The following is a 13633-nucleotide window of genomic DNA, read 5'->3' on the forward strand; positions in this document are numbered from 1 at the left end:
ACACCGAAAAATATACCACCGACGATGTTGTAACGGCAACACTGCATTCGCAGTCAATTATTGACAGCGTCGCAATGATAATTCAAATCCTCTGGGAATTGAGGCTTATGTCTATTTACGGGGAAAAGGGAGATAATTCGGGAGATAATGCCTCAAAATAGAGTCAATAATCCATTCTGTTATTTTCAAAAGACGACCCCTCACAATGGCGGCTGCCATTATATATATATATATATATATATATATATATATATATATATATATATATATATATATATATATATATATATATATATATATATATATATATATATATATATATATATATATATGTGTGTATATATATATATATATATATATATATATATATATATATATATATATATATATATATATATATATATATATATATATATATATATATATATATATATATATATATATATTATATATATATATATATATATATATATATATATATATATATATATATATAAATATATATAATATATATATATATATATATATATATATATATATATATATATATATATATATATATATATATATATATATATATATATATATATATAGTAGAAAATATACAAAAAGAGAAGTTTTAAATTTTTTTCACAAATAAGACAAAAAAATCTACAAGAGAAAGCGAAAAAATGGATGCACAAACATATAAAAAAAAAAATATATATTACTAATATTATGAACCTTCTACGAAAAAAAAAAAAAAAAAAAAAAAAAAAAAAAAAAAAAAAAAAACAACAACTTGAATTGAACAGTCGATGTTTCTACCTAGCCTATATAATTTACAATACAGCTCCTTAGAACTGACTTATTTCGCTTATTCAGTTTCACTCATTCAGAATGGGCTTTAGTATTATAATATCTAAATTGATTGAAAAGTCTGATATACCGAAAACATGTCAGATGTCAAAACGTATATGTTAAAGCAATATATACATGGGCGCCCATAGGCTGAATTTTAAGAGGGGGGCTTTAATTGAAATCTCAAAACAAAATATCATAAGCAGCGCGATAGCGCTGCCTACGTCAAGAGCGATGTGGGCCCAATATATTGTTTTGTCTTTCAGACCAGGGCACTTCTTATAAAAAGAAATGTCACAGGAACTTCAAAAAGAGCTCATGGAGTGCAAACAGTTATAGTGCTTTTTTAAGTTATGGTGTTAATTATAGTGTTTTTTTAAGAGTCAAAGTGATCAGAAGGCAAACACCCCCCCCCCCCCCCACACACACACATTGCATTTTACCGAAACGTATCTCACATAAATTTTAAGATGGTCATTTGTTGTCGTAGAAACTTTGAACAGGGCTCAATCGGTTGGTAATTGAGAGGGCTAGTGCCCTCCTTAATAGTCAAAAGTAATTGGAGGGCAACCATCCCCCCCACGCCCATCATTTCCCCAAACACTTCCAGTCAAAATTTCGAGATAGTTATTTTGTTTGACGTAGTATAAAAGTCCAGGAATTATGTCTCTCAGGATGAGAACCCCCTAAAGTCCTCAGGTCAAGGGTTGTAAGGTATGCCTCGAGGGCATTTAAAGCTTTTATGGAAACAGTGGTCGTATAAACTTCAGAGGGGGCTCATTGAATTGGAAATTGGGAGTTGAAGTGCCATTTTTCAAATTTATCGGAGGGCAGCTATACCCCAACCCCACGTCATATTTTCCCCAAATGCATCCGATAGAAATATTAAGATAGCCTTTTGTTAAAAAATAGCCCAAAGATCTCATAACATGGTCTTTGGGGATGACAAAACCCCCCAGAGCATGGGGGTAAGGGTTTACAATTTCGCCCTCGTGGGATGTAAGGTTTTTAGGAAGAGGTGGTCTTGAGAACTTTAGAGGAGGCTCATTTGATTTTACATGCATAGTTCTAGTTCCGTTTTAAGAGTCAAGCTTGATGGAGAGAAAATGGCCCCCCCCCCTGATATACTATTTTCCCTAAACATATTTGATCGAAATTGTGAGATAGCCATTTTGTAGCCAATAACGTCTTCAGTAAACAAATATAAGAAATATTTAGGCAGACGTTGAAATAAATCAAAACAAACTACGAGCATGTGGACTTTCAAAAAGGTGACAAAGCAATATCTCAAAAGAACAACTTATATCATTAAGTTAGATCTTTAAGAGTAAGTTGTGGGGGATTTTGAAGTACCCAGAAGGCACTATGTCTATACTTTTAGTACTACAACTACAGTTACTGTAACTAAAGACACCAAGAGTATTAAGGTGAAACTTCTAGGAAGTGTTTAGGGGGCGTTCCAATCAAACGAAAAAACTGTATACATGCAGGTTTTCAAAAAGGCATATAAGCAATATCATAGACAGCACCACTCTATCATAGCTAGAAATATCATTGAAACATTTAAAGAAGCTAATTCGATTCAAAATTAAAAATTCTAGGGTCCTTTCTAAGAGTAAAAAGAGATTGGAGGGCAATCAGCCCATCTCTCAAGCCGATTTATTTCCCAAACACATCTAGTCAACATTTTGAGACATCTATTTTGTTCAACATAGTAGAACGGTCCAGCAACTATATCTTTAGGGATATTGGGCATATCAAACCAGAAATCACAATTATGCCAATCTATAGATTCTTATAGAAAAACAAAACAAAAAGATATAAAAAAAAATTCATGAAAATGACTTTGTCAAAAAAAACGAACAGAAATTCATCTAAAAAAACTTTTTTTCACAAAACAAGTAACTAATGACACCAAGAGTTTAAGGCGAAACTTCTAGGAATTGTTTAGGGGGCGTTCCAATTAAACAAAAAAACTTTATACATGCAGGTTTTCAAAAAGGCATATAAGCAATATCATAGGCAGCACCCCCCTATAATAGCTAGAAATACCATTGAAACATTTAAAGAAGCTAATTAGATTCAAAATTAAAAGTTTTAGGGTCCTTTCTAAGACTAGAAAGAGATTGGAGGGCAATCAGCCCGTCTCTCAAGCCAATTTATTTCCCAAACACATCTAGTCAAAATTTTAAGACAACTATTTTGCTCACCATAGTAGAACGGTCCAGCAACTATTTCTTTAGGGATATTGGGCATGTCAAACCCCCACAATTATGCCAAACTATAGATTCTTATAGAAAAAAAAAATGAAAAATATACAAAATTTTTTTCATGAAAATGACCGTCAATAAAAAACGGACAGAAATTCATCTAAAAAAACTTTTTCCAAAAAACAAGTTTTTCAAAGAAAACTAAAGAGCTCCAATAAGCCAAAAAGAAGCCAGAAATGAAGTCAAGTAATCACCCAAGCGTAAAACTACCACAAATTTTTTGCGGAGTTTCATACAACGGAATTTTTGAATTTCATATCAATAAATAAATGAAACTCAAAATAAACAGAAATTAGAATAAATAGCGGAGTCAAACTCGAAACGAGCAAAAACTAACATTAGTAGGGCTTATGACACCCATGCCTTCTCAAGACCAGAACATAATTTGCGCTTTACTGAAAACAAAATATGTTTAAATGTTTTCACTTTTTTTACTTAAATAAGTAAAAGACTTGTTTTTTACTCACTTTTTTTTACCCTTTTTTTATTTTAAGGAATAAATATCAGTATAGGTATATTAAACTGACAATCCAGATTTTTTTTTTTTTTTTTTTTTTTTTTTTTTTTTTTTTTTTTTTAGTAAAGCCTAAGTTATGTTCTGGTCTTGAGAAGGCATAGGGGTTGTCAGCTCTAGTAGTGTTAATTTTTGCTCGTTTTGAGTTTGACTAGGTTATTTATTATAATTTATGTTCGTTTTGAGTTTCATTTAATTGTTGATAAAGATTTGTGGTAGTTTTACGCTTGGAGAATTATTGACTTTATTTCTGCCCATTTTTGGCTTAATAGAGCTCTTTACTCTTCTTTGAAAAACTTATTCTGTGGAAAAAGGTTTTTTAATAAATACAAATATATGACACCATCATTCAGCCAGGAGGGGGGACTGGCGCCTTCCCTTGCCCCCCCCCCCCCTTATGGGCACCCATGAATATATACACTAATAATAATAAAGATTCCATACAAGAAAATATTAAAATTAATGAGAATGTAAGTGAAGTATAAAAAAAAATGACACCAGGTCATCAATAAAGGTTCGTCAGAGATGTCACAGTCCGGGCTGAGAAAAGGACATAATTTTAATACAGATCTGGAAAATCAATAAGAACACTTTAATAAACAGAAGGCTTAAGTACCTACAAAAAGAAAGAATTGATTGGCTGCTAAAGCAAGCAAAAAAAAAAAACAGGTAATAATGTATTAAATATTCGTTTTAGCTCTTAGTACGATTGAAGAGCTTGAAGATCTAAGTACGATTGGGCAAGTAAAACCTTAATGAGTTCTTTTTTCAATTCTTTTGTAAGGAAGGTTTAATGAACCCAATTCAAGACAATAAAGCCGAAGAAAATCATATCCTTACCTTTTGAAATTTGTATTGTATACATTCAGCTCGAAAAATGTATTTTTATAAACATGCTCTAGTTCCTTAATTTAGAATTCGATAGATGGCACTGCGGTTTCCACTCAAATTAAAGAAGTTTCAGTAGAAAGAAAAAAACAAAGCAAGGGATTAACAAAAAACAACAATATGTAACGGGTAGTAAGATAGGTACTAGCAAGATAGGTACTTTAAAGTGACAACTAAGAAATATAAGAAATATGACACTTCCGTTTTCTTTCACCTTTTTATTTATCTATAATATAGAAAATAAAAATAAAAGAAAGAAAAAACTCACATAAAAATATTAAAAGGCACTCAAGTTAAAGTTGGTGAAAAGGCCGACTCATTAGGTTTAACCATTGAGTTTACACAAGTTCTGAATCATAGTGGTATGGATCTATGAGTTCAAATTTTCAAATCGGAAATTCCTATGGCACTTAGGCACGTATTGCATAAATTTAGCATAATTATAATACCACGTTTTGTTTTGCCGGTATATCTTCCCGATAAAACAATAGATGCACCGACGGAGTAAGTAGCACGCGATTAATATACTAAGCAATAAATCGAGGCAAGGGATTTTCTGGATGATCCAGCACAACAAATCGCCCTGCTGATCTTCTCTTTGAGTGTAGCATAGCAAACGGTTGCAGGCTATCCGGGAAATTATTCCAGAAGTTTAAAAACGTCAGATACGACCTTTATTATTTTTTTTAATCATTATTTTTTTTTCTTTTGGTTATGTTTGGTTTGTGCGCAGCACCTCTCATGGCTTGATTTCAGCTGATTTTGAATGGTTGGCGACAGTTTTCATTTAGTTGTATAGTTGTTCCCCCTATAGATACAGGCCATAGAGTATTTTGTGGGGCCTGAGGTATAATTTTTCTCTCATTTTGTTAAGTTTTTTATCTTTTCATTGTTCCTTTAAAATCTGATTTTGATCTGTAGAATGTATAAAGGTATAGAGATCACCTTTTGGATCTGGCAATATTATATAGAGATAAAAGAGTTACGTTATACATTAGTTCTGCAAAATTGTACTAAATTTTGCTATAAAGAAAAAGCTGTACAGATTTAAAAGGTCGAACGAAAATGCGATAAATACGGCGCAGTTGTACCATCCGTCGCAATGCTGGATATAAGCTTAATATAATCAGACCGCGAATACCCTGGAGGGTAGATGTAAAATATATTCGATATCTCTCAGCAACCCTCTAAAGCACGAAGCAGGGACGTATGCAAAGTGGACCCCCCCCGGTAAGGTCGTATCCACGGGGTGTGGGGGGGGGGGTTGACCCCCTACCCAAAAAAGAAAATGTTTGCCCAACTCGGAAACACTTAACAAAAATGAATATAAACACATTTTTCGATGTGTTTAAAAAAAAAATTCCGTAAAAAAAACAAAAAAAGGTGTTGACCCCCCCCCCCCCCGCCCGAAAATTTTTTGGATACGACCCTGCCCTCAGGACATCTTAAAATTTCCTGTATTTTTGGGCACTTGTTATTCAAATTATCAACTATAATCCGTTTCTTTATCCCCCCCCCTCCTCGAAAAAAAACTGTAAATGCTTGTTTTCAAGGTAAATATATAAGTACTAGAGTGAAAAAAAAAACTGTAAATGAAGATCAAGTGGTCCCTTTAATACACACCATGAATTACACTGAGAAAAAAGAAGGAAGAAAAATGAAAGAAAAGGACCCACCTGATAGACTCTTGGAGAAGAGAAGAGACATTTCCTATAATAGGGTTCTCTCTGCAAAGTTTAAGCCAGCCTGAGGCGGTATATACAACTGGATTCGTTCCACGCAGATGACGAATGATAAACTGATTACTACTAGTCCCCTTTTCAAGAGCCTTTCCATACACTAGAAAATAAATAAACATGTTTAAAAAACGAAGGACTTTTTTTTTTCATTCTTCATGCTGCTAAGGCATGTTACAGCTTTCTTTTTTGTTTCAATTTTCCAAAAGAGACACATTGCCAACGCCAGCTTATCATTAATACTTTGAATAATTATTGCTTAAAAAATTACAATAGACATGATATCTTCAACTATGATTTATATTTTTCTTTCTTTTCGCTATTGAGATGTGTTCTACTTATTCTTTTCAGACAATTCAAAACATCGCTCAAAGAACAACATAACAAGAGCTTCAACTTTTTCCGAGGAACAAAAGTCAGAAGGATTTTATTCTACTGCACTCCACTTTTCTCGCAGAGCCTATAAAAAAATCAAAAAAAAAAAAACTCTATATAAAACTCAAAATATTCAAAAATGTATGGCACAAGGGAAGGAATCCGGCTCAGTTCCATGCGTGTTGCTATGGAACTCGTTAATACATAAGTTTAATTTCAGTAACACGATCCTGTCATAGTCTGCTTCCCCCTTTGTACACTTTTCTTCTTTTTATACACTATTTCGTTTACTTTTTTTTTTTTTTTATTATGATAAAATCTTCAATTTGTGTACAAAATTGTATATGAACTTGGCCAGTCTTAATTTACATAACTGACAGGTGTCAGTAACATCTAGTATCACCTAGGGTTCCACAAAGGATAGCTGAAGCCAACATTTTTACGGGCTACTCTTAAATCAGCTTCGAATTGGTTTCAAATAACCACAAGAGGGTGTATCCTCTTTTGTCTCATGGTTAAGCGACTGAGTTTATACTTTCAGCCAAAGATTTTTTTTTTTAATTTTACGGTTGGAGGAGGGGATAAAATATTTTTTCTCTTGTCCTCATAATACAATTTAAATTACGATTTATTTATAACTTTTTTTGTACTGTCGTTTCACAGGCCTTACAATACGAAAGAAGTCACCAATTAACTTTAGAGACTGATAACAACAACTTCTTTTTACAGGTTTGTCTTCGAACGGACAAAACTTTCTTTTACTTGACGCACATTGAATCTTCAAAGTAAGAAAGAAAAACTGAGTAGTTCATACTAAGCATATTACAAATACTGAAAGGCATCATATCCCCTCTGAGTGATGATTACTCATTACAGCTTCTAACCTTTATCTGAGAACTGATCTAGGATCCGTTTTACAAGCTCTTCATCAGACACGTTTGTAACCAGACTTTCTTCATCGAGCATCCATAGCAAGCCGCGCTTTCCAGCATCCCTTAGATTCTGGAATGATGATCTCGCTAACGCATTAGGAGGCTTGAGATCTAATAACTGAGAGACTGATGTTGCAACATCATCGTGTTCAATCTCTGATGGGAACTCAATGTTTTCCTAAAAGAAAATAAAAAGCATTAATCAAAGATAATTTCTTAAACCACATTGGCCTGACATCACATAAAGAAAGAAAAACGAGCAAAAATGGGGTTTTTATAGGCCAAATGAATATTTGGCCTATAAAAACCCCATTTTTGCTCGTTTTTCTTTCTTTAAGCATTAATCTGATAGTAAAATTTTAATTTGTCAATGTATTGCTAGAAAACAAATTTATACGAGACGAAGGGTGCTGAATAAAAGCCTAAATCAAGAAAGATGTCACTCAGGGCCAACATAAACATTTGAAGCTAGTTTAAAAAAAAACTGCAAAGAGAAATACATTTTGCTGAAATCAAACAAGGGATGAATTAGATATTAGAAGACATGCACTCAGACAGAGGACACTGAAGAGAATACTACCCTTGGATATAGTCAAAAGACCCCCCCCCTCCTCGATAAATGGGAAAATGGACAAAAATAATACTTCGACATAAAATTCCCTGGCCTCTTCCTCGGTGCTCGGTTAATTTATGAAACCTTAAATAGGAAATAATAAACATTCTAAGCAATTTTTTTTGTCATGACTACAGTTCTTATAATCTTCCATAAAAATTTATAAAAAGCAAAGGGAAACAGCTTTCATTTCTTCTTCTAGTCTACACCTACATCTAAAGTAAAATTTGAAAAAAACAATTCTTTAACTTTTTTTCCCTTGTCGTTTCACTGCATTTTCAACTTTTTGGCTTTCCAAAAAATGTTTTTCTTCAGTTCTTAGTGCATCTTTCGTTGTTTTAGAATTGCAGTTACTATAAAACCCATACAGTTTTAACGTTACCAAATAAAATCCTGCTAAGAGAAAATACTTACAAAAACAGAACAAATAAATTTAGTTTAATTGAAAAATTAAAAGATTAAAACGCAATTTTATACACTTTTATAAAACGTTGAAGTGAAATCAATAATAGTGAAAATGCTGATTTTTCAAAGAATCCAATTAAAGGTAATTGCAAGAAAAAATCGCACATGGCGAAGGAGTCGAACCCAAGATTTCCCAGTGACGAGCCGTATATTCCTTCACTAGACCAACACACACCTGGTGGCTTTTCCATAGGTTTTATTGCAAACTTTACCTTCCAAATTAACTAACTTGGAACAAAAATTAAACACAAGTTTTTTTTTATACAGTAAAAAAATACATGATATATATATATGTATATATATATATATATATATATATATATATATATATATATATATATATATATATATATATATATATATATATATATATATATATATATATATATATATATATATATATATATTGGTTCGCAGTCTATGTAAAATATATCAGCAAAACTGGTTGTAATAATATGACTCGTGGTATTTCCCCTTATTTTAATTGTTTGAATTGTTCTACAAATTAAACATTTCTGAAGGGGGAATGATCACACCATCTCTGGTTAACTTAACTCAGGGTTGGAGTACAATAAAATTTATCTAGAATCAATTCTGGTTGATGTAGCTAAGAGGCAGAACCAATTTCACCACAAGAAACAAGTTAATTTAATGAAAAAATGAATACCAAAAAGACATCCCTTAATAGAAGGTTACAGGCCTTTGTTTATGGTCTCCTTGGTATGCCACTGATGAAAATAAACTTCTGACTTTTCCACAGACGATTAATTTTTCAGTATTCTTTTTCGTTCATAGCCTTTAATAGTTTTTTGTTACTAGTGAGTGGTTACAACCCTCAAATCGTAGAAATGAGGCGCACAGCACGCTATCCAGTGGTAGTTCAAGACCCGGGCAGAGGGAGACAGCTACCACCCCTAATTTTTCTGATATGATATTAAATTCCTTTTATTCTAAATAAAAGGTATACCCGTAGTATACCTTGCCCCCACCCCTGATTATGAGGCCTGAAACCGCTATTGATGCTGTCCCTTCAGAAAAGGATACATCAGTTTACCATTTCCCTCAAAGATTCGAAATTGAAACACTCAGCAGAGACAGCTCGGAATGAAATGTTTCTTTAATTCGTGGTTTTCCATTTTATCTATGACAGAAAATGATAGGCTCGAAATTTTGGGTTGTAAAGAAGAGGTACTGGGATCTCTTCCAAGAGGTTGAGAGACAGAAATTCGAGATGTCGGGTGGTATTAAAAATATGGGTGGAGGCGGTTGAAGGTCTGCCCTGTCAACTTACTAGGGCGCTTGGCCTCGAAAAGTGGCAAGGATGAATCACTTTTGGACTCGGTAGTAAATGAGACCACTCAGCAGGCCACTGGTAGTCGTCATTTATGCCCAATTAGGATTTCCTTCCCAAGGCCTAGCCTTTCTCAACTGCGATCCTTGCAGGAATCTCTCCCCTCATAACTAGTTAATACCTATACCTGTATTATGTAGCTATTTACTCAATGCTCACCCTCAGTTGGTATCTATAACTGATCCTTATTCTCCTATCCCTCGGTTATAGGCCTAGCAAGGATTAATTCTTTATTCCTCCACAATCCTAACCAGTGTCCCTTTCCCACATTTTTTCCCGAAATGTTTGGTAGCCAATACTACGTTTAAACTGCGTCATGGGGTAAGCTTATTTTTGATCCTGGTTTAGAGCTGTTTTTACTGATGGAGGTTAAGAAGTTAGTGGAGCTAATCCCTAAGAAGACCTGGTACCTTCCCCTGCACCAAATCCTCATTCACTCAAACACAAATTCGAGAGGGCGAAGAAACTTGTTTATTAACTGTGCTACACGAGCCCGATTATTCCGATTATTTGAGATGCCCAATACAGAAAACCTTTGGATGGTGGTTGATCTTCAACAAGATAACACCTATATCCATAAACCCCAGCAAAACGCAAATTTTGAAGAAGATATCCAAAGGAACAAGATGCCAGAAAGAAAAGGTAAGGTAAATCTTTATTAATTCAAATAATCATAACAAAATTTCAACTCTAGCCAAACAGAGCAGAGGTAGAAGTGTTTGCTTAATACATAAGTAACTAAAGTGAGACATAAAGTAACATGATCATTCAAAGAACAGTAGTAAATTTTGAACTTCGGTGTCTTTGCTCTTATTTCATTTCTTTTTTTGTTTGTACCAAGGAGAACGTGGTGGTGGCCATTGATCATAGTGGGGGCATGTTGAATGTTGTAGGACACAGAATTATTAATCAGATAAGAGTCCCTTTCCTTTTCGTTAATTTATATGATGATGACGTATATTGATGGGACGTATTATGATGATGACATATTATGATGACGTAACAGACTGTTGACGTAACAAAGTTAGGAGTCACATCTCCCCAGGCGTTCAAACACGATAGTTAACAGATTGAACTTCAAGTAATATATTCCTTTCCCCCGATTATATTCTCCCGATTGGTCACTTGCCCCATGCAATTTGCATATAAGGATAAACCAGTGCGTAATTTAATTTTCATTTTTACAGCAGATTGTGAGGAAAATAAAAAGTTGTTTGCTTAGTATCTATTGTGTGCTTTTTAGCTTATTTTCTCACCAGGGTGGTAGATGGTACCACGATTACGACTTGACGTAATTCAGGGTTGCTGAACTCTCAGTTTTAACTTTGGCATTCCTCGGCAGAGAGGATACCGAGAAGGTAACACGTCGGGGTTTAAGGAGGTTTCACCTCCAGCTGTAATTTATGCCTGATTATACCTGCATATGCACATCTCTGCTCCGACCCAACTGCCTACTAAAATAGTCAGAGGGCGTTTTAACTTAGTTATATCAAGACGTGGTACTCGCTATTCAGAATAGTCCCAATTTTGAAGCTTTCCTAGAGATTTTAGGCTACATTTATTAGCCAATAATTATAGCTTATAGCTATTCTCATTTGGAGAGTAGGCAATCCGATCAATAGTACAGCAAATATTACGCAGATAGTAGTCGCTTACTTGGTTATTCAAAATATATGCTCCTTTGCGTCTTTCAAAAATAATTTAAAGGAATAATTAGTTGAAGACGAAAAAGTTAAACAATCTAAATTATATGAAGTTTTTTTGGAATATTGATTAATTTTTTAGTTTAGTTTAAAAAGATGAGGCAGTTGTAAGTGGGGGGAGGAAGGAGGAAATGCTATCATTAAGCTTAACTTAATTTATATATTGAGGAGGAGCGTGAAGTGAAGTAGAAGTCGTACTACATGTTAAGTGAACAATACTTTGTGTTTAAAGGGTTCAACGTACGTTTTGTCAAAGAGAAATGTATTATAATCTAATTTATTTCCCTTTTTGTTAGTTAAACCAGATTGAACATTGAAACCTACTGACTGTATACGATCTCTATAATCTCTTAAATCCCTATAAGCAACAAAAATATTCCATGTTTTTTTCAAATTAATTATTTGCTGGAATAACATCAATATATATATATATATATATATATATATATATATATATATATATATATATATATATATATATATATATATATATATATATTATATATATATATATATATATATATATATATATATATATATATATATTTTTATATATATATATATATATATATATATATATATATATATATATATATATATATATATATATATATATATATATATATATATATATATATATATATATATATATATATATATAAACTCCCTTTGTATAGCCTAACGTGATTGGCTAGGTGTTCCTGACACTTACCAATTATATAAATTAAGATATTCAAAGGTAGTCTTACTTGTGCGTATTTATCTTTAGTGGAACCGATTGTGACATCATAGAATAATTGTTGAAGACGTTCTTGCAGGTAGTTATGTTGCAGGTCAGTAAAAGTAGCACCAGAAAAAGAGGGTGATCGACAAGTAGCACCATTCTGGAAACCGGGTGAATCGAAAAGCAACAAAGAAGATATACAATTGGCAGATGAAGATATAGATCTAGAATAAATAAACTCATAAGATAACTGAAAATTATAGACAGCTTCTGCAGCAGAAACGTAGGTATAACTTTACAATTTTCCCTAAAATTTTTATATATTTTTTCCAATATTTATTTTTTTCTAATTTCTTTACCCCCCCCCCCCCCCAATAGACAAATGTTCTTTCATACATACCTTTTGTCAAAGCATTATAGTTTATCCAACATACCATATGAAAAAAAGTACTGTTACGTTACGAGACGCCTAATTCTGCATTTTTCTTTGACCAGTAATTATGAAGAGATGAGTGGCTTTCTTAAATATTTTGATGAAGCCCCGATCTCGTGTGCGCTTAACTAGACATACATATCTAGGTATAATGACTCTGGAACAATTAGGACTGTTTATAAAGACGAGGCAGATTATGATTGGCTGAAAATAAAGACGCCAAGATAGTTAATGCATACCTAAACATCGACTTAACCCATGATAGTTTTTGTTTTTCATTTCATTTTCATTCATGAGTTTTTCATTTCACCAGTTTGTGAAAAAAACTCAGTTTTCAAATTTAGAATTTCCACCATGAAGGTTGTAAAAAAAAAACATGACACATTTTACGTCGGAAACAAAAATATTCAACTTACAGCTATATACCCAAAATACCACTGGTTAAAGCTTATTGCACGACATATTGCAAGAAAACCAAGGGCATCGTGAACAATTTGATGATATCATTAAATGCTAGCTAGCATTGGATTAGAATACACTGTTAGATGCATCGAATGTAACACTAATATAATTCAAGCAAATGAAAAAGAAATAAAAAATATCAAATACAATATGAAAGGTACTGCTACAGGGAGTGATATAATCTCTCTGGGAATTATTAAAAAAAATATTTGCTCCACTAATAAATTTATTATTGAAAGAAGGGACTTCCCCGCTTATTTAAGGAAGCTAAAGTGATACCGGTGTATAAAAGTGGAGATGCTGGAAAAATTAGGAAATTACAGGCCA

General features: G+C 32.8%; 1 protein-coding gene across 3 annotated transcripts in view; it reads right to left on the reverse strand.

The window, feature by feature from the left end:
• The window catches only part of Mhcl (Myosin heavy chain-like), a 363403-nt gene that overhangs the window by 135669 nt on the left and 214101 nt on the right, over nt 1–13633 (reverse strand). For all 3 annotated transcript variants that reach the window (XM_089086598.1, XM_089086597.1, XM_089086596.1), the window contains 3 exons: nt 12437–12635; nt 7508–7733; nt 6189–6351 (listed from right to left, as the gene is read on the reverse strand). In XM_089086598.1, coding sequence (XP_088942724.1) covers nt 6189–6351; nt 7508–7733; nt 12437–12635 — 588 coding nt within the window. The remainder of the gene's footprint in view (nt 1–6188; nt 6352–7507; nt 7734–12436; nt 12636–13633) is intronic.

This window comes from Artemia sp. Qi Xiang Cuo, chromosome 3 (assembly GCF_049724085.1).
Source record: "Artemia sp. Qi Xiang Cuo chromosome 3, ASM4972408v1, whole genome shotgun sequence".
In the NCBI taxonomy this organism is placed as follows: Eukaryota; Metazoa; Arthropoda; class Branchiopoda; order Anostraca; family Artemiidae; genus Artemia; species Artemia sp. Qi Xiang Cuo.